The sequence below is a fragment of the Eretmochelys imbricata genome, chromosome 8 (assembly GCF_965152235.1).
Source record: "Eretmochelys imbricata isolate rEreImb1 chromosome 8, rEreImb1.hap1, whole genome shotgun sequence".
Lineage (NCBI taxonomy): Eukaryota > Metazoa > Chordata > Testudines > Cheloniidae > Eretmochelys > Eretmochelys imbricata.
In genome coordinates, this window is record NC_135579.1 from 22,268,877 (window position 1) to 22,294,235 (window position 25,359).

A 25,359-nucleotide genomic window follows, 5' to 3' on the forward strand; every position below is an offset into this window, starting at 1 on the left:
GTAGTCTGAGGTGCTGTAAAGTTTGGTCTCTCCAGTTTAAAGGACCAATCCTGCCAACATTTTTACTGTTGGGCATAATGTTTATTACCATGAATAGGCTGACTGAAGTCAGAAGGACTTCTCACAGCAGTCAGTGCTACAGCCAGTAATAAAGGATTTCAAAAGTTAGAGTATGTCATTAAAGCAGCACAATATGCCAGTATAGTTAAAGCAGCACAACCTACCAAGTGCAGATGCAATAAAATCAGTATAAATGTGGTTTATACCAGTAGAGTTTATTCCTGTACAGAAGGAAAATAACCTCTACTTACTGCTATAAGGCACCTTTATACATATAAATTTATCCACACTAGGGTTGTACCTGTATAACTTTTTTGGTAAAAAAAAAATCACATCACAAGCAACACAATTATCTCAGTACAAACACTGTGCATAGAGCAGGCCTTAGTAAATAGCTGGCCTTATCTCTTTGAATTGATTGTATTCTGTTTTCTGACCTGAAGCGGCATGTAACTAATGGACATTTTTATTCTTTTTTCTGCTTTTGTCCTGTTTCTGTCAAACATATCGATTGAGCAAAGGTGAGGGGAGTTGCTTTCTATCTGCTGGAGACCCTCAGGGCTCAGCTCAGCCCAGCCAGCTTTTGCAGTGAACTTTATGGAATAAGATAAACGTAGAAAAGTATGACTGGAGCGTCATCCGTTTGCTGTCGCACCAAAATGCAGCGGTGAGGGGACAGCATTGCCTTATGTCATTGATGTGAGATTCAAATAAGGATTCAAATAAGGGATTTGCGCATCCCTGGAGAGCTCTCTTTAACATTAGTGGGGGTTATCATCAGTGTTATTCACAACCTGGCCAGGGCCCAAAGGTGTGACACAGGCCCCAACGTTAGAGCAGCTCTAGGAAGAGTTGGAAATTACATGAGTTAGGCTGGTGTTGTGCCCAGGTGGTTTGATTTTGGGGCTGCCTTCCTCCCACCCCATGGGAAGTGTTTTGCCCCCTGCCCTGCCTCCCCAGGAAGAGCTGTTCTGGGTGTTCTCCACCTCAGAACCCCAAGGGTTCTCTCAGTGGGAGCTATCCTGCACCCCAGAGGGAAGAGCTCTGCCCCCTGCAATGAGAAATGCTCTGCTGCCTGGCTTCCACACAGGGCTTGGCTTTGGCTCTGGTGGATTGCAGGGCTGTCTCAGCAAGGGAATGGGGAGTGAGGTGAAGCAGAGCCCCTCCTAAGGAAGGTTTCAGTGTAACAGCCGTGTTAGTCTGTATTCGCAAAAAGAAAAGGAGTACTTGTGGCACCTTAGAGACTAACCAATTTATTTGAGCATAAGCTTTTGTGAGCTACAGCTCACTTCACAGTATGCATCCGATGAAGTGAGCTGTAGCTCACGAAAGCTTATGCTCAAATAAATTGGTTAGTCTCTGAGGTGCCACAAGTACTCCTTTTTTTCCTCCTAAGGAAGGGGCTGGTGGGAGGTGCTGTGGGGCTAAGTACCTGAATGGGGGATGCTCTGGGGTGGGGGCAGGACTGGCCCCTTGGGGGAGGCTCTTGAGGAAGGGATGCCCCTTTTGGGGGTGCTCTTGGGGAGGCTGTCGGGGGGGTCCTATCCCTTGGGGGTGGATCTCGAGGGGGGAGTGTCCCTTGGGTGAACAATTACCAACCCTCCAGGATTGTCCTGGAGTCTCTCGGAATTAAAAATTAATCTTTAATTAAAGATGATATCACGTGATGAAACCTCCAGGAATAAGTCCAACCAAAATTGGCACCCCTACTTGGGGGAGGTGCTCTGTGGAGGGCTGCTCCTTGCGGGGGGGGGTCCTGCCCCCCTTGGGGACGCACAGAACAGGGACAGGCCAGGAACCACAGGACCCGGCCCCTCCCCGGGCTCTGAGGCGGCGGGGGGGCCATTCCCACAGGCGGGCCGGCTAAGATCCCCTCCTCCCCGCCCTGCAGCCAGTGCCGGGTCCTCCCCGCCCTGCCGCCAGTGCCGGCTTCTGCAGCCGGCCGGGTCGTGGCTCCTCCCCGCGGTGCGGCCCGGCTCCGCCCCGCCGGCTTCCCGGCTCCGCGCTGCTCTAGGCTCGCCGCATGCTTGGTGCCGCCGCTGCCGGAGCCTGAGCCGGAGCTGGAAGATGGCGGAGCCGGCGCCAGACTGCAGCGCGCTCCTGGACGAGGAGCTCTCCTCCTTCGTGTTCAGCTATCTCACTGACAGCCAGGTACCAGGGCAGGGAGCCCGGCCCAGGCACCGGGGAGCCGCGGAGCAGGGAGCCCTGCACCCCGTGCACTGCGGGCAGGGAGCCCGGATCCCCCATGCACCGGGGAGCCCTGCATCCCATGCGCCGGGATCAGGGGAGCCGCGAGGTGCAGGGAGCCCGGATCCCCCATGCACCGCGGACAGGGAGCCCTACTTTCCATGCACCAGACAGAGGGAAATCCGGGGGTGCAGAAGCCCCGCTCCCCCTCATGGACTGAGGACCGGGGAGTCTGGGGTGCAGAAACACCGGTTTCTCCATGTACCACGGATGGGGCAGTCCTGGTTCCTCGCATACAGCAGAGAGGGCGAGGGAAGTCTGCGGGTGCAGGAAGCCCTGACTCCCACTCTACGCCAGGGAGGGGGAGGTTGGGGGTGCAGGGACTCGTGATCCTTCCGTGCACCAGGCAGGCAGAGGGGGACCCAGGCGGCTGCACGCTGCTGCTGCTGCAGTCCCAGTGGGAGAAGCAGGGAGGCTGTAGCTGGCAGCCCTGACTGACGGGGGTGCGCGTGCAAAGCCCCCCGCGCAGCAGTGGGGGACCTGGCACCGGGGAGGCTGCTACGCTGCGCTCCCGAGGAGGCTCGAGCCCTGGTTCGGGGGAAAGCTCGCGGCGCCCGAGCACTTTCAGCACCACTCACACGTGGACTCCTGGGTGCTGCTGCCAGGCACCTTCCCCATGCACAGCAGCCCGGCCGGGCTGGACACACGGGGGGAGGGGACGATCAAGGCACAAGGGCCCTACCTGGGCTCAATCAGTCCGTCTTTGCAGGGTTATTGTGTGTGACTGGGGGGGTGGGGGCAGTCTGAGGAAGTGCAGTTGTTGGGGGAGGGGGTGACAGCGCCGGGGGGATCCGGTTGTGTGGGAGGAAGTGATAGTGTGTGTGGGGGGGGAATGCTGGGAAGGAACAGTCTAGTCACAGTGGTTCTCAAACTTTTGCATTGGTGGCCCCTTTCACACAGCAAGCCTCTGAGTGCGACCCCCACGTCTTATAAATTAAAAACACAGTTTTTTATATTTGACACTATGATAAATGCTGGAGGCGAAGCGGGGTTTGGGGTGGAGGCTGACCGCCCACCACCACCGCTTAATAACCTCACAACCCCTGGAGTGGTCACGACCCCCAGTTTGAGAACCCCTGTGGGTGCAGAGTTCCTTAAAGTTGTCAGGTTAATGTATCGATTCCTGCTCACCCCCCATCTTCCCAAGTGTGTTTCCTTTCTTCTTCTTCAGACAAGTGGGTGAAAGAAGGTGGGGGAGGAAGGGGTGAGAGGGGAATTGGTTGCCTGGGTTGGCTTCTCCCATCCCAACAAACAGCCTGGCCTGAATGCTAGGGCTGGCATTTGGTAGATGGATTAAACATTGTGGTTGCCCCTGCTCAGTCCTCCAGAGATATGGTGGTGATGGGGTTGTGTGGTGTGGGGGCAGATAAGAATTGGACTGTGTGGATGAGTCATGCCGTGTGTCAGTTACATGTATGCAGGCTGAGATCTGGGGGATGCAGTGAGAGGGGTCTTACTGTTGCAAATAAGCGACTTAAAAACCTGGATCAGCTCCTTTTTGGACGGAGCTGGATATTAAAATCAGATTGAGTCTCCTTGGCAGCTTCTGCATGATCACGAGAGGGTGCGTGCTAGATATATCAGAGGCTGCATGCTTTTCCATTTTGGGGGGTGGTGGAAAGGGGCTAAACAATAAACATTGCAATAGCTGAAACTGTGACTGATCTGGAGCACAACCACGCATTTTGCAGCCAGATTTATGTGCCCAGAGCCTGTTGCAAATCTAAAGAGTTTTGTATAGTTACTTATAACCCTCCCCCCAACACACCCTCAGTCTCATAACCACAGATTACAAAACAGCTTTGATTGTGGATCTGCCACATAAATGCCAGCCCTTCTTCTCTCACTGGTTTATTTGTTTTGACTGCAGGAGATGGGGAAGAATTGCTGTTTGGATTCATAACAAATAATAGTTGAAGACTTAGTAAATCTCATTTGCCCCCGGTGCATGTGCCAGACAGAACTCGGCTGGTCTTGCCACAAGCTAGATTGATGTGGTTTCTGTGCCTCCCGAAGCATACACCAGCACTGGAGATTTCCAGTTTGGCATGGGACATGTGGCAGTGGGGATGTGTGTGTGGCAACTTTCATTATTAACTGCAAGCTGCTGACAGTTTGATTACAGATGAAGGGTCAGAAAAGGTGAGAAGTGGGGGGAGGACATTTTATAAACGGAGTTTGTATTTTCTGGTTGGAAGGATTTATTATTACCAGAGGAATTAGTGATGAGGAACCACTGGAGAATATGAGATTGTATAGATAGATGTCATTCTACAAAAACAAAGTATTTCAGAAAGGTTACAATCTGTAAAAGTCTGGTTTCTCTCTATGCAGGTGAAAGGTCTTGGGTACGAGACCCAGTAATAAAATGCATCTTTTCTGCTTGTTTAACATGAAATAAATAATTATATTATATATGCTGTGCATGCACTTTGACAGCCGAAGGAACTTAAAATGCAAAAACAATCTAAAAACGCTATTCCAATAAGAATCTTTCCCCTCTTCTTTTTTATATCCTGATGCAGACATTTTTGAGAGTTTGTATGTTTGCTGCAACACCACCATATCGTGAATATTTTCTGCAAAGTTTGGAACTGTGAAATGGCTTGTGATGAAATAAGAGTGTTTTTTCCCTGACATTTCTTGACATAATATTTGCTAAGTTTGCATCTCTCTCTCATATATAACATACACAGTAGTTTAGTAGTAGCACTATGTACATACATAGTGTTATAGCTAATCTGTCATCTGTTGTGTGTGTAATGTGAACAGCAGCAAATAGATCTTTGCAGACTGCGCAGGCTTCCTCAGAAGTGTTATGCAGTCTGTGTTGGTTATAGGGTGTGAATGGAAGGTGCTTTTGTTAATTTCATTTCGCTTCTCTCCCCCACATGTATAGAAGGGTTAAAGTCCCAGCATGTGATTTGTTTGAGAAATGATTGAAGTTGTAAGTGTGTGTCCTGCTTGTACCTTAACCTCTGATGAAACTGCAGTGAAGGCTCTGGTCACATGCTTTGCTTATAACTATAAAAGGGAGGCGGTTCCTAGGCTCGCCTCTGACGTCTCTCCCCATTACTACTGTACTAGCCTGTGCTTACAACTGGCTTACTGAGTTCTCAATGAAGCCTGAAAGCTGCTCCTGCAAAGTCCCCAGTGTTCTAGCACATGATCAGATTATCCAAAGAGGCTAAAATGTCAGGAGGCCATGAGATCATGAATATTATCCATTTCCTTCATGGAAATCCTGAAGGACTCCAGCTCTCCTCCATCATCCCCCCTTTTCCTTTCTTTTGCAGCAGTATTGCAGAAATTCACAGCAAGGTGCACAAAAACAGTAGGTGATTAGTGGCCCAGCCCAACTAAACAGACAAAATCCCTGAGAGGCACAGTGCAAGTTTAACATGGTTATTTGCATCAGTCTCTTAATTACTCAGGATTGTACTGAGGGTGCATGCTAACCTCTATTTACATATGGAAGGTAATGATTTTCTCATGATAACTGCATTGCTACGCAAAGAGAATAAAGGGTTTTCTTTTTATGTTTTACTTTTCTTACCAAAATGGGCTTATTTTGAAAGTGACCTGAAATGTATGATTGATAGGCCAATTTAATGTGTTCTGTGCTGCTCATTTAATCTTAAAAGGATAAAGACAATTGCAGCTAATTTGTCGAGGGTATCAGGTGTTGGAAGGGACCAGGCATAGTGGATAAAACCAGTCGGGTTATGGAATCTTTTCTGATTCTGTGGAATAACAAGGCTCAGTCTGACTTTTCCATTTTTGACTTGTTTAAAAATTAGCATCGGAAAAAATAACACAGGCTGCTGCTTGGAGACGTTTAAAGATCACATGAACTGAAATACCTTATTCCCTATTTAGCTTCTCTGCACCTTGTTAACAGCTTAATTCATTAATGGGTGCAAAAGCACTTTGAGGTCCTCAGTTGAAAAGCAGTATAGCAACTTAATTATTATTGTTAATCATTAAGCAGTTTGCTCTTCTCCAGCTATTTCTCATAGCTCGAACCCTTCTTGTGTGCTCCTCTTCTCAGTCTTGCTCAATAGCTGTTTATCAAAACTTTTTGTCTTGAGGCCTGGAGTAATTGGGCCAAGCCAAAGATGACCCTTCTTTGCACTTGTGTCAAGCATACCTTTTGTTGGACTGCATGCGGGTATGTTCCCTTGTAGTGTGAGTCAGTGAAAAGAGGTGGGAAGAAGGGTCTGAGAATAGTAGCCATGTACAAGTCTAGAGAGGTGTTGCGATGATTACTGAATCTCAGTTTATCGAAGAGCAGACTGATACATCCAAAGCAGAACACAGACATTTTGGGAAGGTGGCCACTGCTTGGAGTTGCAGCAACAGCTTATATCTCAGTGCTGAATGTGAAAAATCCAGAGTACAGCTTGCTACTGAATTTGTCATTTTCAATGATGAGGTACTAACTGCTAGGAGCAGAGGCAGAGAATTCCCACTGGCAGCTCGGGTGGGACTGGTCCCTTTTCAGAAGCTATGCACAGGTCAGCCCATTTTCAAGCCTTGCTTTTCTGGCAATTTGTGTTTAGTATTCATAGTAGGAATCCACTGATTGCATCCTGGTGTGGGTTTGGGGTTTTGTCTGTGTCGTACCAGCACATTCCTTTCCTTGTTTCATCCTGTGATTCAAAGGCATCTACCCCACAGGTGAATAATTAAGGTCTTAACCTGCTGTCTCTAGCAAAGGGAACTTTTATCCCACATCATAGGTGCTGGAACTAGGAGTGCTGGGGGTGCTGCCACACCCCCTTGCTTGAGGTGGTTTCCATTACATGCAGAATTTACGGTTTAGTTCAGTGGTTCTCATCAGCACCCCCACTATAAAAATTGTTCCAGCATGCCTGCCCACATTAACCTTTCCAGTGTCAAAAGCCTCTTTATAGTAAGAAATTCTACTTCCTCTAGGGTTTCGTTTGACAACCTGACGGGGTAAAAATGCACTGACATCCCCCCCCCCCCAAACTCCCCAGCTGATTTCCAAAAGAACCTCTTCTTCTTTCCCTTAAGGAGACTGGCTTTAAACCGCTGAGCCTCGAACCTGACACTGCTGTGTTGTTGAGTTGCATGATAGCACTGTATGGCATAGTCTCTGCCATGCACATATTCCCCTTTCCTTGGCCCAATAAGTGACTCCTGCTATTTTGAGCTAATTGGAGGGTTAGGCTGGAAGCGAATTGCTGTGCTTTTTATGCGACTGTTCTACTGTTTAGCAGGCATCCATCTTTTGTGTTTCTCACAGTGGAAGACACGGAGGTTTCATACATTGCCCTTTGGTTTCCTTCAGTTAAATTAGGGACTGGCCCAAGAGTATTCTGTCATGTGGCATTTCGGCATTCATGTTCCAGGCTAGCAGAGACAGAAGGCAGGGAAGGAGCATTCCATGACACTTAACAGTGACCTTCTTCTGGGCAACACACAGACTAGGATTAATGGGCTCACCAGTGGGCAGGATTCACCCCACCTTGGCTGGAGGGAGGGTGGCTCTGACATGAGGGCATTATGACTTGTGTTGGTGAAATGGGGGAATTGCAGAAGACCCTGATCTTTAGCAGGACCTCTAGAGTGTGTTGTTTTTGCTTCACTCAGTAAACCAAGATATATGCTCATTTGGCTTTCCCCTCTGCTCTGGACCAGTCTTCAATGAGTGTAAAGAACTGAAACTAACTCTGAGTCCCATGGTCCTTCGGAAGGCAGGGGGCAGAGTGCAGGAGCTCTGATGGGAGTGTCTGTGTGCAAAGTGCCACTGCAGTGAAACTTGTATTTTCACCGCGTTGCCACTTTCAGGTTGTGAATTTAGTGCCAGATTGACAGCCCGCGAGGCCAAATCCCTCTGTTCCCCACAGAGCTGGTACAGCAGCCGGGCACGTGTTCCCTGGAAGGACTGCCTTTAGGGTAGAGACCACAGCTCATGCAGTTCTTGGCTTCTCTCTGAGACTGCCAACCAAGGAGCCAGACGTGATGAGGTATGGATGCCTGTCTACAGAAATCCACCAGACTCCTTTCATATGCTCCACAGAACAGGCCTCTGTCAGTAAATGCTTTTGGTCAGAGGAATCCCGTTTTCAGCTTCCGCTTCCATGGCGTAGCTGCGCTCCATGGCAACACTGTAGAGGCTTATGTTTCTCGTGATGGTTTGGCAGAATAAAGTGATTTAACAGAGAGAGATGGCTTCTAAACCCTGTGAACTGCAGATTGCCAGGGAGCCAGCCTTGGAGCTGGCTTTTTGAACAGCACAGCTGTCTATGGCACACAGCCTTGGCAACACAACACATTTCTCTTCTCCTTGGCCACAGAGTACGCAGTGGAACATGTGATGCGTGTTCCACAGGGTTGTATTTTGGGTGGTGCGCTGCTGCATGTATTGGGGAGAAGGTCCCTAAAATGGGGTCTGGTGAACTAGGTTCTGTGGTCTCAGCAACCATATCGCAAATGGCATTATAGTCACCACACTTTTCCTTGCAAGTTTAAATGAATAGGAAGGACATTCCCCATCTCCTAGCCCAGGCTGCATGCTAGACAAATACCAGGTTGTAGAGGCTTAGAAGAGGGAGAGAGATTTTAAAAAAATCTTTGAAGTTGTAGTGATAAAGACCGCTAACAGGCTAAAGTTAATGGGCCAAATCATCAACGGGTGTAAATTGGCCTAGTTTCATTGAAGCCGTGCCCATTAGCACCAGCTGCGGGTGTGATGCCAGACATTTCCTGAGTTTGTCACTATGTACTGGTAGGCTGGTTTGCTTTTCCACATTTCTCTCAGCCTGGACTACGAAAAGACACAAATTACTGTTTGTTTATTTTGGGTGAAGTGAGCTGTAGCTCACGAAAGCTTATGCTCAAATAAATTGGTTAGTCTCTAAGGTGCCACAAGTCGTCCTTTTCTATTTGTTTATTGTTCGTGTTGCGGTAGCATCCAGGATGTGGCAGGTATTTTATGCACGCCCACCGCTATGTCTATGTCGCCTTGTCCTGCAAGTGCTTATGGTCTTGTCGGCTCCGCTCTTGCTCCTTGGCCATTTCACTTTGGGGCTCGCATGCACCAGTTTACAATGATTTAAAAACAACAGCTTATTTACCTTAGAGTTGAAAAAGGGAAATCAAACCCTGCAAACATGTCTGCGGACCTTAGTTTCTGTAGAAGCTGAACAGGGTCAGGGCTTCCTCCACACTCCCCCGTGCTTGCTTTGGAATACCAGCATGTGTGCAAGGAGCTGTGGGAGCATGAACTTGGTCATAGCCCCGGGGCCAGGTGTGCTGGGTGGACCGTCACCTTCCACTGTGGCTAGCATTTGGTTAGCATTTACTGGGTGGAAGTGCTAGGGTGCGGCTTGGCAGTGCTTTATTTATCCTCTCCCTGTTCTTTCCCCCTTGTCCCAAGATGGGGCAGAAGTTTGCCGCTAACACTTCTTTTGTGCTTTCCACTTTCAAAATGTTCAGTGTTATAACCCAAGTGGCAGATCACTGCTTTGTGTGTGTGTGTGGGGGGGGGGGGGTTGCAAGTCCACGTCTGAGGTATGGAGCAAATGAAGGAGCAGTGAGAGACAGGGACTGCTGGTGCATCTCTAGCAGCTCTTTGAATCCCTTTCTGTGTCTCCAGATTCCCCTCCCAGGCAGTCAGAGCCAGAATCTTTCCCAGCCTTGGGAAGGGAAGCTAGAATGGTTGAACATGACGCATATTTCCCTTCACACTGGAACAAGAGGCCCCTTGCTATTGTTGTGTGGAGCAGCAGAGAGGTAGAGGAGTCCCAGATGGCTGTGGCTGCTCATCTCCCATCACAATGTAAGTGGGAGAGACTCTGGGGCATTGGGAACACTGATGTGACGCTTCCCCTGTGTTCCTCCTGGGACCAAATGACATATTCTTTACACAGCTGTTTTCCTTTGCTGCTGAGGGGAGCAATAAAATGCAGCTTAGGATGAAAGCAGTGCCTCCAGCTCTTGCAATAAAATCATTGTGGGGAATTATATTTTGATTAGACGGACTTGCTAAATTCTCTCTCTGTCTTGCTCCTAAGCTGTGAACTTGCTCCCAGCAGCAGTACTGAGCATGCTGGAAGAAAAAGCCCCTTTCCGGTGAGAAAGCCTTTGCTGGTCAGGCAGCTCAGTTCTTGTTTCAGTTTGTGGAGTTCATTGCTGCTGCAGCTTCCAAATTTGTTATTCAGAAAGAGCTGCAAGTGACCTATTAATCCCAGGCAGGGTGGCCATGCATTCACCAGGCTAAGAGCCACCTTCACCTCCCCTGAGGAGCCCTAGTTTCCCTGCAGTTCAAGGGCAAGAAAATCCTGAAACTGACAGGACTCTCCAGGGGACCAGAATACCCTTGCCAAGCCACAGGATCGGAGGTCCCTGTGTGTATCAAGCTGGTGTGGTCAGAGCAGTGTGCAGAGGAACACCATTGCTGAGACACATGCACACACCAGGAAGCCTATCACCATCAAATCAGGTTTCTTTTCAATCCCTGTATGGTGGTGTTTGCAAGTTTGCAAGTTGTCTGAGCATAACCTCCTGCTGCCCTGAGTCTGGGCCTGTTTCTGCTTTCACTTCTTCTGGTGTAAATGAGGCATAACTCCACTAAAGTCAGTGGAGCTACACGGGTTAAGTGAGCTCAGGATCAGACCCTCCATGAGGTGCTGTTGGGAAGAGGAAGTGTTGCTTGCTGTCGTTGCATCTGGGCGGTTTTTTAACCTAGTTGAGTGCTTGGTGGTAGAAATTACTTGTCATGTTTGCATTATGAAAGTGAAAATGTAGCACTGAAATGTTGCAATAGGTGTTGCAGAGGCAGGATGCCATAGTGACTGCGCTTTTTGCATGCACAGGAGAGAATATCCAGGGCAGTATAATTGTCCATTACTGGACCAGCTGGATTGGTTTCAAGCAAACAGTGATTACTATTTCATCTAGCCACGTATACAATAAGGTAACAGTAATAATCAGGCTATACGGTATCCAGCTCCCATGACGCCCACTGAAGGCAAATGCTGAGGGAGCCTTGGTTTTACATCTCCTCGGGAAGATAGCGCTTCTGCTGGGATTAAGAAAGAGCATTTCAAGGTGGACCCTGTAGACTCAGTAGGCTGCCTCTTTATTGAAGACAGTACTGCAGTTTGCTTCATGTTATGCAGAGGAGATGTGGTTCTTTGGCTTTGGGCAAGTTGACAGCGCAACCCTAATTTGGGCAGTTTGATTGTCCTAAGTACATGCATTGGCAAAGCAATGGAAAATGTGCCATTTCCTTAAGGCAATGCTGTTACCCTTCAACGAGGAAACCCACTACTGAGAGCAACATCTTTAGCCCTGGTTAATCATTTCGGTCTCTGAGCCCTGCATAGCCATCCTGGTTCCCATCACCACTTCCTCAGGGGACTCTCAGGCCACATCCACAGCAGGGGAGAGGGATTGCGTAGTGACTTGTGCTCTACCAGCTGACAGAGCCCTTTCCTGCTTCATGAATGCTCTTCACCTGGCATCCAGTGAGGCTTCGGTGAACTTTGTTCCAGTCTGTTCTCCATGTTCCCTGAATTCTTGGGAATTGAACAGGCTGGATACTAACAGGCTGGGTTCTCCCTGTTTAAAGAGCTTTGTTTTTGTTAATTAAGAAAGCTTTGCTTTGTTTCTCATGGGGTGTGTGTGTGAATTTAGTGCTGGGGAAAGGTGCTGCATTGATAGACCTGTTGACTGAAGGCACGTCTTTATCGACCAGAGCAGGTATCATACAGACAGTACCGGTGAAAACTCCCTACACTGTCCCACCAATTCGACTGTAAGCTCCCCTGCCCAGAGACCTTAGTTCCCTATTTGTTTGTAAGGCACCTAGCACACAGTGGGTGTTAAATACATAATGTTAATTAAGAAATGATCAACATCACCCTCACCTAATATATGCATGTATTTACTTTTTTGGAGGATACTGTTGGCCATACGTTCAAAAGAGCCCATTTTCCCCATTGGTACCTAAGTGAGCTGGGAAGATGTTCAGAGGTACTCAGCATCCAGAATTGGAGTACTGAGCTCTTTTGAAAATAATAGAAACACAAAATCATAGAATCCTAGGACTGGAAGGGACCTTGAGAAGTCATCTAGTCCAGTCCTCTGCACTCAAGGCAGGACTAAGTATTATCAAGAACATCCCTGACAGATGTTTGTTTAACCTGCTCTTAAAAAAATATCCAATGATGGGGATTCCACAACCTCTCTAGGCAATTTATTCCAGTGCTTCACCACCCTGACAGTTAAGAAATTTTTCCTAATGCCCAACCTAAGCCACCCTTGCTGCAATTTAAGCCCATTGTTTCTTGTCCTATCCTCAGAGATTAAGGAGAATAATTTTTCTCCTACCTCCTTGTAACACATTTTACATACTTGAAAACTATTATCCTGTCCCCTCTCAGTCTTCTCTTCTCCAGACTAAACAAATCCAATTTTTTTCAATCTTTCCTCATAGGTTATGTTTTCTAGACCTTTAATCATTCTTGTTGCTCTTCTCTGGACTTTCTCCAATTTATCCACATCTTTCCTGAAATGTGGCACCCAGAGCTGGATACAATACTCCAGTTTCAGAGTAGCAGCCGTGTTAGTCTGTATTCGCAAAAAGAAAAGGAGTACTTGCGGCACCTTAGAAACTAACCAATTTATTTGAGCATAAGCTTTCGTGAGCTCAGATAAATTGGTTAGTCTCTAAGGTGCCACAAGTACTCCTTTTCTTTTTGCGAATACTCCAGTTGAGGCCTAATCAGTGCGGAGTAGAGCAGAAGAATGCCTTCTCGTGTCTTGCTTACAACACTCCTACTAATACATCCCAGAATGGTGTGTGCTTTTTTTGCAACAGTGTTACACTGTTGACTCATATTTAGCTTGTGATCTACTATGACCCCCAGATCCCTTTCTGCAGTACTCTTTCCTAACCCATTTTGTATGAGTGCAACTGATTGTTCCTTCCTAAGTGGAGTACTTTGCATTTGTCCTCATTGAATTTCATCCTGTTAACTTCAGACCATTTCTCCAGTTTGTCCAGATCATTTTGAATTATAATCCTACCCTCCAAAACACTTGCAACCCCTTGCAATCCCAGCTTGGTATCGTCTGCAAACTTTATGAGAGCACTCTCTATGCCATTATCTAAATCACTGATGAAGATATTGAACAGAACCAGACCCAGAACTGATCCCTGCGGGACCCCACTCGTCATGTCCTTCCAGCATGACTGTGAACCACTCATAACTACGCTCTGGGAACCATTTCCCAACTAGTTATGCACCTACCTTATAGTAGCTCTATTTAAGTTGTATTTCCCTGGTTTGTTTATGAGCAGATCATGCGAGACAGTATCAGAAGCCTTATTAAAGTCAAGATATACCACATCTACTGCTTTCCCCCCATCTAAAAGGCTTGTTACTCTGTCAAAGAAAGCTGTTAGGTTGGTTTGACACGATTTGTTCTTGAGAAATCCATGCTGGCTGTTACTTATCAGCTTATTAGCTTCTAGGTGTTTGCAAATTGATTGCTTAATTATTTGCTCCATTATCTTTCCGGGTACTGAAGTTAAGCTCACTGGTCTGTAATTTCTGGGCAGTTTGTTGAGCTGTGTAAAGGGGAGCGGGGCAATTTTGAAAAATCGGGTCCTGTGTTATTTCCATGCTTCGGGATTATTCTCATTGCTATTACCAGCAACATCCAGCATCCTAAGTGGGGGCAGCAGATAAAAAGCTACCTTAAAGGGGAATTGCGGATTTATTTTTCAAATATCTAAATATAATTTGAGGCAAGAGTGCAAGTTTGGCCAACTGTTTTGTTAATATTTTATAGGCCAATGGGGATGAACTAATCATATTCAGAAATACACAAGGCAAAACTGTGCTTAGGATTAAATAACTTCACTTCCCTGCACCTCTGCAAGTTCTGTGCTTCAGCGGGGCTCTAATGGGAACCGTGGCTGTGACATCTCAGGATGATGAATTCCAGGGCATCAGAGTGGAGCCAGCAGGCGTGACATTTGGGGGTGGAAAGGGAAACAATAGTGAAGGCGAATGCCCTTTGTTGCCCTGGTATTTGTGGCACTGAGCACATTAAAAATACATTTAGCTCATTTAATGAAAAAATGTGCAGTATGCCCTTTAAAACTGTGGGATGGAAAGAGTCTTGATGTGTGTGATTTCTGTTAGTCAGAGATAGCTTCATAACATCTTGTTTGTGGCCCTTGCTTTACTGCACCACTTGGCTGAATTAGTTGAGTGGCCAGTGGAAGGAACTGGAATGCACTGTCAGACATATCAGAAAAGCAGGTCTATGGGAGCATCTGGAGTTCCAGTCCCATCTGAGACACGGTCATCCAGTGGAACATGGGATCGGCCGTTCCTTGAGTCTTGGTCACTCCGTCTGGAAGGAGAGCGTAAAAGTGGACGCAGCCTGAAGAAATAGATTGAACTCTGGTCTTTTCTGCCAGCTGGGCCATTAGGGTGGCCTGCAGGCTCCATTCTTATTTCAGGTTAACAAGTCTATATGCACCCCACATGCAGCTCCTGAGACACATACTTGGGCCAAATTCTGCCCTCAGATACACATGGAGAGCTCCTGTTGTCTTCAGTGGTAGCCACAAACAAGAAAGAACCTGAGCGCAGGATTTGACTGCATGTGTAGGTCAGTGTTGTGCAGTCATCTCTCCAAATTGCACTGCAATATGGAGTTTCTCTCTTACATTATCTGGGGATTCTGCTATAGCAACATGCAGATGTAAAATCCTTTTTGAAGTGTGAACCAAATGTCAGTGGAAAGATAACTCCCCATAGCTGTGTAATGTGGTCTCTGATTTAACCTGTGATCTCTCTGATCTGATTTACAACTGGGCTGGGCATCATGATTATATGGGCTTGACCCTTCCTGTGGTGGGATCCTCCATTTGTGTATATCTGTGTTGCTGTCCTAAGAACATTGGGTATGATGAACAGTGTGTGCTGCATGATGAGTCTCTGTACCCATCTATTTATAACTGTATAGACAGAGACACCCACACGTGCCCCCTCCTTTCCAGGGCTGATATTCAAACCCAGGCATTCCTGCCATAGGCTCTGTCGCTCAGCTGAGCTGTTTGAAGTGCTAACTGATCTGACTTGTGATCCAGTCTCTGACTGGAACATGCATAGGATGTGGCTGCTGTATCTTTTCCACAGGGATGTGGAAGGTCCTTTAGCTACTTGACTTGTTATGCTCAGTGAATTTCTTATTGTTTCCTTTTCAAGGCACGCCTTACTAAAGGAAAAAATACGCCCAGAATTCTGCTGCTGGGTGGCTTGCTGACCCTCTGAGGAGCTGCAGTACATACATGGCATTGCCCACAGCACATGCTTCCCGAGCACTGGGCTTCTGCTGTTTGTATCCAGACTCGTTTTTTATCATTAGCCAATGATTTACATTAGACAGTCCCATGTTTAGTTTTTAGAGTCAGCAGTGCCAGTTAGCCCTATGTTGCTGGACCCAGGAGTGGTGCTGACAGCTGCTGTCATGCATGTGTGTGTACAGAAAGGCTGAAGGCTTAGAGTGAATACTGATCTGGAGCTCTGCCATGGGAAGGGCTGCCTCTGCTGCTTTTGCTCAATCGCCGGGCACCAACCCATTCCCAGTGGACCAGGAACGAAGACCTGCTGTGCCAGTGAGCTTCCTGCCTGTTGAATCCACTGTCCGAGGGAGAGGCCTACCCAGAGCATGAGTTTTGGAGTCAGTGTGATGCCCCACATGATCAGCTTGTGTTGTGACCTGGTCTAAAGTGTACATATGTGTGGCGGATATGCCATACGCCATATAAGAGTTCAGTGTGTTACCTTTTGTTTCAATCCACATCTTTGCTTGTGTGCGCACTCCTTTAGCAATGCAAGATACTGACTGTAATAGACATCTGCCAAGGCTCTGCTGTCTTCGCCACTACCTACCTGTCCATCTGTCTGTCTGTCTTGGCACAGAGGCAGAGAAAGCAACGACTGCAATGCATTAAATGAGGTATTATGCTGTAGTGTTGGGATCCATCATGCGTATAATGTAATAAATAGGGTCATAAGCCTTTTACGAAGTCTATTTCCACTCTTGAATCCAGGATTTAATGCATGGCTGCTTAGAGAGGCTGAGGATTTCAGAGGTCAGCAGGGCTAATTGCAATGCTGTAGTAAAAGGGAAGACTGCAGAATACTGCACATGCGAGTAAACCGCTCTGGCAAAAGAACTTAACGAAGGGTGCTAACTGGCTGCGTGATCGTCCAAACAAAGAGGCACAAGTACACAGTGTTACCAGTGTTTTGGGAAAACAGTGGAGAGGGTTGTATGGGAGAGAAGGGGCCTCTCAAAATTGCCTCTCAGCTGGGTTCAGGTGACTTTGCAGGATCTGTGGGGGCCTGTGCCAATTTCCTGAGTCATGTGCTGAGAGCAGAATGTAGTGCATTTGATTTCCCCTGTCCTCCGGCACACATGTCTCTGAATATCAATTGGATACAGCATTGCTGGGATTCTTGACCTTAGGTTTCCAGGAGAACCTGAATGCCTCCTAAGGAGCTCTTCAGTGGCTGATGATGGCAAAAATTAGGGACTCATGGAGGGACCGTCTGCTCCACTCTGCCATGTACTCTGCATCCTTTGTGTGGAAAAGGTGCTGGTTGGGCAGCCCTGGAGACCAAAGGCCTGCATTGATCTAGGGACGAGGCCCAGCCTGGGCTGTGTAGGTGCCTCATGAATGTCCCTCAGCCCAACCTAGATGGGCTTCTCTAGATCCGCCATGGCCCATCCTGTTCTTGGGCTTCCTGCCAAGCCTGTCTGCATACAGGCCAGTTAGTGCCAGGCATGAAGTGAACTCCTGTCTGAGTGCTCAGACACCATTGTGCAGAACAGGGAACTAGACAGAGAGACAGTAGGAACTGAACTGAAACCCACTGACTCATTGCTCATATATCATCATCATTGTTATTATCTAGGCAGGGTCAACAGGGTGACATGGTCCCTGCCCTGAGGAGCTCATTGTTCAAATGGACATCACACAAATGCAGGAATGAGGTGGATGAGCAGTGCAATGCACCAAGCGGCTGATTAGCTCCATGGTGTTGTCAATGGGGGCATTGCCATTGCTTTCCTGAGAGTCGGGCTGGGGACATGTGGCTTGTTGGAAGAGAAACTGGCCGGAGTTTTTACACAGAACTATGTGAAGCCCTGGAAGTGGCTTAAATCCTTGGAGGTAGGGTGTGGAGCAGTAGAGCCACGTGACTGTGCTGTGTCTACTTAGGGGCCCTTCCCAGGGGGCTGGGGGCAGGGCAGAGAGATGTACCTCCCCCAGCAGGGGCATGGTGCTCACCTTGTTCAGCAGAGAAGCAGAGCTGCCAGTGAGTGTGTTAATTTACACTAGGTGGTGCCCAAACTTCGCCACATCGCGAACTTGCCAGGAGTTGGTGGGCTGTGCCTAGTCAGCATAAATTGGAGCAAATGGTAGCCACTCTCAGACTCACTAAGGAGGTATGGTCCATGCGTGCTGCAGGTCCCAGTGTGCAGTGCAGCAAGGCTGTTTGGAGTGTTGCATGCTGGGGGATCATCTATGCAGGCTACACTTTGGCATCTCCCTTCATTAGAGAGTGATTGAGGTTGGGGGACTGGAGCTGAGGTTGGGGGACTGGAGCAGTGGGGTCCCTCACTCGCAGGGGAGTTGCCTGCCAGCAGAGCTGTCAGGGCATCCTCACCCTTTCTGAGAGTTTTATCCATCTGAGCAGTTCCCTGTGGAGGGTAACTAATGGCAGTGGATAGCTCCGTGGACCTAGCTTAGCATGTGGCCAACTGAGCACAGCCTTGGGTCAGCTCCATCACTTCCCTTCAGGATGAAGGATAATGCCAGCTCCTTTCAGTTACTTTCCTTGCCGATCCTGTCATCTCCATCCTGAGCAGGAGCAGTGATGTAGTCATGGTAACCAGCAGGGTTGCAGTCTCACTGTGCAGCTCCTGTGCATGATAGACCAGTAATCTAGAAATATTGTAATGAAGAACTGCTCGTTGGTGGGGAGCTGATCAGAACCCTCCACCAGTTACAGTGATCAGCCATTTGTAACTGGGGAAGCAGCCTTGTCTAGTGGTTCTACTGGAAATTAGGGCTCTTGGGTTCCACTCCCATCTTTGTCCGTGACTTGTTGTGTAGCCTTGGGGAAGTCATTTCACCTCCCCGTGCCTCAATTTCCCCATCTATGTCACAAGGATAATGCACAGATTCATGGACTAGATTATAATGCCAGAGGGGACCATTGTAACAATCTAACCTGACCTCCTATATAACACCAGCCATTGAACTGCCCTGAATTAATCTCTGTTTAAACTAGAACAGATCTTTTAGAAAAACGTCCAATCTGATCTAAAAATTGCCAGTGATGGAGAATCCACCACAACCCTTGGTAAGTTGTTCCAGTGGTTAATTATCGTCACTTAAAAATGTGTGCCTTATATTTCCTCATTTCCAGTCTGAATTTGTCTAGCTTCAACTTCCAATAATGACACTTACCCCTACCCACCCACAGAGAACTGCAGTGAGGCCTGATCTATTAGCATTTGCCAAGCAGTGCGAGATCCTCATAGAAAGCTGCTATAGAAATGCAAAGTATTACTATTAATAGAGTCCTTTTGCAAAGTTATCTTTAGCAACCCTGTTCCCACCTTCATTCGTAAGAGCAGTGAGACAGGCCTGATTCTTCTGTCCTACACTGGTGTAAATCAGGAGTAACTCCACTGAAGTCACTTGGATTTGCATTGGTGTGGGTGAGATCTTCCATCCCATCCCACTTGCCAGACAGGGTTCACACTTCAATATCTTGCCAGCATATTTTGGTGCTTAAATAAAAGTTCTGACAAATCTTCTTTCCCTGTAGTGGGAACAGACTGTTTTTTTTTCTGGTTGTTTTACCTACTGATGATTAACCTCTTGACTCTCTTTGAGCTCCCCTCCCCTTTCCTCCCATCCCATGCAGCCTCTGCCCTGGCTCAGACCTAGTGGGGAGAAACTACCAAGGACTTTCTCCTCTGAGTGTCTCTGAGGAAGTCCAGCATGTCATCTTGATCAAAGGAAGGAGCAGTGTCTGAACTGCTGGGAAGGATCTGGCAGATTTGATTGGCTGGGCTGGGATATGCCTTCTCCATCTTTATTTCAGTGGGTCTGTGATGTTAGGGTTCAGACCTTGGCTGGCCCTTCCCCAGACTGTCTGCCTTGAGGACCCTCACTGTAGGACAGCCAGAGCATAGGCTGTGCGTGCCTACAATGTGGCCTGGGGGTAGCCTGATGTACACTCCACAGAGAGTGTTTCCAGCCTGCCAGATCAGGACGGAGCATTGTGTGCAGCACTTAGCATCTCCACTGGCTGCACTTCCATTGCAGAAGTGCAGGTGATTGCAGTATGCTCCCTTGTATGCACATGGCCCCTGAATTACTGCTGCAGTTCTCAGCTGGGCAAAGTCTCAAGGCCCCTTCTTGCTTGACTCTGCAGTGAGATCAAAAGAACTGGTGAGGGAATGAAGCTGACCCACAGAGAACATGCCAATTCCCACTCCCACAGCTGAGTAGAACTAGTGCCCGATTTTACAAGCCCCAGCAGACTGAGAGGATGCAGCAGGAGGAGGAGAAAGGCGGGGGTCACAAGGGGAAACTTGCTGAATGGGAAGAGCTGTACGTCCCAGGAGAAGAGTGAACTCTGTGGATAGAACCTTTTTTCAGTTCATAAGCTGCTTCTCAGTCATGCAGGGTCGCAGCCTCTGCCTGGAATTCTCTTAGCAGCTTAATAATCGTTTTGATCTTGCTTTCCTTCTGTATTTTAAGCGTGATAGCATGGGTCAACCTGAGCACAGGCTGAACCTTAGTGGGTGTGTATTGGCAGAGGTGCATGCACCAGTGAGGGTGGGGGGGTGTGTGTGCATCAGTCACTGAATTCGAGTGTCAGATCAGACTGACAAGGTCTGAGCTGTGATGTCCGCTTGTGTTTCCTCCTGTTTGGAACGTCAGTCGGTCAACTGGTTTTAAGAAACAGCAGCGTGTGTTGCACTCTTGCTGTGCATAGGCGTGCACACACACACACACACACACACACACACACACACAGTGACCAGTTTTCAAACATGGAGGCCTCAGGAGAACCCCCGTGTGATGGATTTGGACACTCACACCGGCCCTCCACCCCAGATGTGGATGCTCCCCGGGCAGTGCTGATTTGTAAAGCTCTCAGGGTGAATATTGAGAAAGCCCATTTGTGTGCAGGCCAGTGTAAATTAATTGAAGGAACGCATGCGGTGCAGGCTTGTTTCCTCCTGTCCATTCCTGGCCAGGCCTCTCCCCACCCTGCCCCCACTGTACTGGCCCTTTCAGCCACATGACGGACTGGAGTGTTGCATGTGCCTGTCACAACATATACAGAACAATAGTCTGACTTGATGCCCCATCATTTTCATGATCACATGGTAGATATGGCACAGGCAGGTGGTTGGATGTTGCCCTGATTCTGGGTAGGTGGGTCTGATGTAACAGCACCTCCCGCTACAGGGAGTGGGACAAGAGGTGGTTGGAGCATGTGACATTCTCTATCCCTTTGGCCCTGTGGGCACATAGTGTGCTGCCATCCTCATCCCTTGACCCCCTTTTTCTTGGTTCTGACCTGTGGATCTAACATGGGCACGTGTTAGCAGCAGTACAAACTTTTTAAGGTGGTAGAGGAGGTTTTGGCAGCCAGGGCAGAGGGCTGAGTGCTTACCCTAGAGGGGCACCTTCTTGAAGATACCTCTTCTCCCCATTCCCCCCTTTCCTACAGAAGTCAAGTGTCTTCCAGCCTCCCCTCCGAACACCATTTCTCCTCCTTTCTCCAGCAGTATTTCCTTCCCCTAATTAAAAACTGAACTGGGGGCTCTTCTTCCCCTGTGGCTGCTGGCATTTGAAGAGAACCACCTTAACCATTAAACAGTTAACCGTCTGTGTGAGACGGAGGGTCCATCTAGCTCAGTATCCTGTCTTCCGACAGTGGCCAATGCCAGGTGCCCCAGAGGAAATGAACAGAACAGGTAATCATCAAATGATCCATCCCCTGTCACCCGTTCCCAGCTTCTGGCAAAAGAGACCCCACTGCACACAGCAGTTCAACCCCACTGGAAAGGTGGGAGTTGTGGGTCTGTGCAGTGGGAGTTGTGGGATGGTGGGTCTGTGCAATGGGTTGTGTATCCCAGACCCACTATCAGCATCCCAGACTTCCCTGCTGGGGCCACCCACCTGTAGCTTCTAACACTGAGAGTTGCATTTGCATGTGGAGGTGCTTGTACATCTGTGTGTGTGTGTGTGTGTTTGTGAGTCCCAGTAGGGGTGTGCATTAGGGATGTAAATACCATTTAAAAAGTTAACCGTTTAAATTGTTAAAATATATTTTGTTTAGTCAGTTAACTGTTTAAGTGGCTGGGGCCCATCCGGCCAGCACAGCTAGGGCTGGAGCTGCTCTGGCTGGGCCTGCTCTGGCCGGACGGTGCTGCTTTGGCTGGGCGCCGTGGCTGGGCCCGCTGGCCCAGGGGTTAATGGTTAAGGTGGTTAGCTGGTAAGACTGTGGTCACCAGTTAACCGGTTAACGTTTTACATCCTTAGTGTGCATGGAGGTGCGTATATGTTTGTGAGCGTGTTTGGAGGGGTGCATGAATGTGTTATTGCTTTGCTAGTTGTAGTTTGCAGCCTAATATATTGGACGGCTCAGGGAACTCTCTCTTCCAAGACTGAATGTGCTGCCTGCTTTTCCTCCCACAGAGCTATGCAGCTGCCCTGCCATCCTGTTAGATTTTTAGTCCAGCCTGACAAGCCCTTGATTTGGCTTCCCGATGAGGGTAGCCCAGGCAGATAGCCTGACAGGCACTGAAGCCTCCAGGGTTTTCCCTAGATCCAAGCAAGACGCATGGATTGGAGCACGGGGGTGCACCCAGGTGAGGAAGCGCCATGGAATCAGGTCTCGGCGCAAAGGGCATGCACGTGGGAAGAGCAGAGAACTTGGAGAAGATGTGAATTCTACTCCTCCAGAGCCCACCATCTACCTCTTCCCTGTTCGGCGTGCCGTTGCATGTACTGACTGTGTTGGGATACACCCTCCCCATCCCTGTGGGAGATGACAGCTCCATCAGTTACACACTCAGCTCACTCCTTACACTGAGGTGAGATGCCCCAAGCCCCCATGGTGGGAAGGGCCTTTAGCTAATGTCCCTGTAGTGGAAGGAAAGCACTGTTTGGCCTTGGTGTGGAGGCCTTAGACACAGAACCTGTGGGGTGAACCCAGGGTGTTGTTCCAAGGCAGCATGTGGGTGGGGCAGAGACCACAGTGCTACTGCTACACGAGGTTGGATGCCAGGAGAGCGTAACCATGATAAGCTGATTGCTGGAGGTTCCCTGTAAAGAGAAGCTGGAGCGCTAGGGGAGGGAGAGAGGGAACCGGAGTCTGGGTGTGGTGCAGTAAGCAGAGTCCTCCTCTGGGGATGGGAACCTCACAGAGATGATGCTGCTAGGATGGGAAGGCTCCTGGCATCCTCTCTCTAAGGCTCTGTCTGACTGACTATCTCTTACTCATAAAGCTCCCAGGTTGGTACAGAACCAGCAGCAACGTGGATTCACTTTGAGGTTCCCGGTGCATTAGCACTCAGTGTGGTCTCTCAGCTGCCTTGGGCTTAAACTATCTTCAGTCTTGCGACCTCCTCTCAAACTACCCAAGAAGGTCACTCTGGCTCCCGAGAATGGGGTCGTGAAGCTGATAGTATAGGAGGAATCCAGGCTTCAGCAAGGTAGCTGGTTACTGTGCCTGCTGCTCTTCTTTTCATATGAGAAGTGTGTGTATGCGTGTGTGTGGGGAAAGAATAGGGGGACAAGTACATTAAACTCTGTCCTGGCTGTGTGGAGACTGGCCACCTTACACACAGGTTCTATGCACTGCTGCCCTCGTCCTCCTGAACATGCTGTGACACACAGAACATCCTACCCTGCCCATTTGCAGGTGAAGGATTTTCTTAGAAGTGATGCAGCAGACACTGTCTCTGCTCTGCTGTCCATGCCTTTGTTGAATGCTGGAGCGGTTCCTCTGGTGGTTCCACAGCAGGGAGTCTTGCCCACTATTGAGGAGGTCGGATGTATTGCAGCCTCCCTGTTAATTAAGGCACCTCATTTTTCTCTACGTCACCCTCTTTCAGCCCTAGTTGTGAGTTCTCCGGCTATTGCACTCAGACCCTTGCATGCTGTGCTGCTCAGTGCAGCTCACCTCATCTGTCTCAAGGGCACAGCCCAGGGAAGAGCAGCAGCCCAGACTGGTGGCACCCCGGGTCGGATTCCCACCAGGGGGGATACATTACAAAGATGAGGACTAGCAGAGTAATTGGAGATGGAAGAGTGGCCTGTAATCTAAAAGGTGAGGTGGAGCCAATCCCTGGGGCTCATGTTTACCCTGGGTCATGGAGAGACAGAAATAAGGAAGCAAGACTACACTGATATGTGTAACCCTGTGAGCGCTAGAGACAAATCTGTCCTCTCCACCTTCTCACCCCCCAGCTGTTGCTCCCCCCCCAAGCAGAATGGACCCTTCCAGTCTCCGTCCACCTTGCTGGATCAGTCCCCCCAGGGACTGTGCTCCTTTCCCACCGGCTGCTGGCTCAGCCTCCCCAGCTCTATATCAGTAGCTTCCTGTCTCTGCCTCCCATTGGTTCCCAGCCTGAGGGGAAGGTTGGGAATCGCAGGGAGTTGTGCAGAGAAGGTGAGTCCTATCAGGAGGATAGGCCTTTGGAAACAGCCAGCCTCTTGGTGACATACACCTGGAAGTTAACTGTTTTCCTAGGGTTAAAAAAGGGTGTAAGGAATTGGCTCTGGAACTTACTGTCACAGGACATTTGAGGTTAATAGTTTAGTGAGGTTCAAAAAAAGGTTAGAAACACGTCCAGATAAGAACAGCATTGACAATGACGCTAGCTAGGCTGAAATCACAAGGACTGTCCATTCTCATGCTTCATGATGCTGGTTGCCAGCTTTGGCCCAGAAGGAATACCCCCCTGGCAGAATATTGCACATTTAGACACATAACGTGGGGAGGAGTGTGTTACACTTCCAGCTCTGTAGCATTCAGTCCTGGCCGTTATTGAACAGACATCAGATAGAAGGACCATTGGTCTGTGCTGGTGTGGACTTGATGGACCATTGTCCTGCTTCTGCATGGCAGGAGATGGGATACTGGATGGACAGGGCACTGGTTAGCTCCAATACATATTGGATGGAAAGTTGATCTGCTGTGGTTTGGCAGGAGATAGAAAGGGGGATTGGGCTTCTCCCACTTCCTATGTTCCTAACCTAGGTCACCCCACTGACATCATTGGACCCTGTTTTGATGTACGTTGACCTGCAATCGAACCAGTGACCTTCTGAGATACCGAAAGGAGACGGCCCAGGTCTGTTTGAAAGCTGGGATATTCAGGGATTTCTGGGGTTCCTCCATGCTGTTTGAGTGCTGCCTATTTTCACAGGGCTCTTTGCTGGTCTGTTCAGTGGGGATATCACAGATGTCTTTCCCAGTGCACTGGGCTGAGTACTCAGCACCCACCAGATTTTGTTGGGACAGGGCTGGGATGCCAGGGCCTGCCCTGCATGGAGCGATGGCCCTGCCGCAGCCCAGACTGGCAGTTAGCACGTGCAGTCACTCCCGGCAGTATCGGAGGGAGTGTTGCTGGCATCGTAGCAGGTGATTGCACAATCACATACTTCTTTTTTCTTCCTTTTGGCTGGAAGTGCTGGAGGGTGTGTATATGTGAAGGCAGGCTGGGACAAGGTCAGGCAGGCACTGAACTGCTAGTCATGTGAGGCCACTTGCAATCTTGTTACAACCGACTAACACTTTGGTAATGTTCATTACAACACCAAATGCCTGTACTCTCACCCAGAACTAGTTGCTCCGTTAACCCATGCCAGGACATTAAAGCATAGCAACGGTTGAAAGACAAGGGGAAGGTATGGCTTTTTGGACTATTGGATGGCCTCTTCTGCTG

General features: G+C 48.7%; 1 protein-coding gene across 1 annotated transcript in view; it reads left to right on the forward strand.

Moving 5' to 3' along the window:
* The first annotated feature begins 2,127 nt into the window (after positions 1 to 2,127).
* The window catches only part of PPARGC1B (PPARG coactivator 1 beta), an 87,465-nt gene continuing 64,233 nt past the window's right edge, over positions 2,128 to 25,359 (forward strand). The window contains exon 1 of the mRNA XM_077825017.1: positions 2,128 to 2,211. Within this exon, the coding sequence (XP_077681143.1) occupies positions 2,128 to 2,211 (84 nt within the window). The remainder of the gene's footprint in view (positions 2,212 to 25,359) is intronic.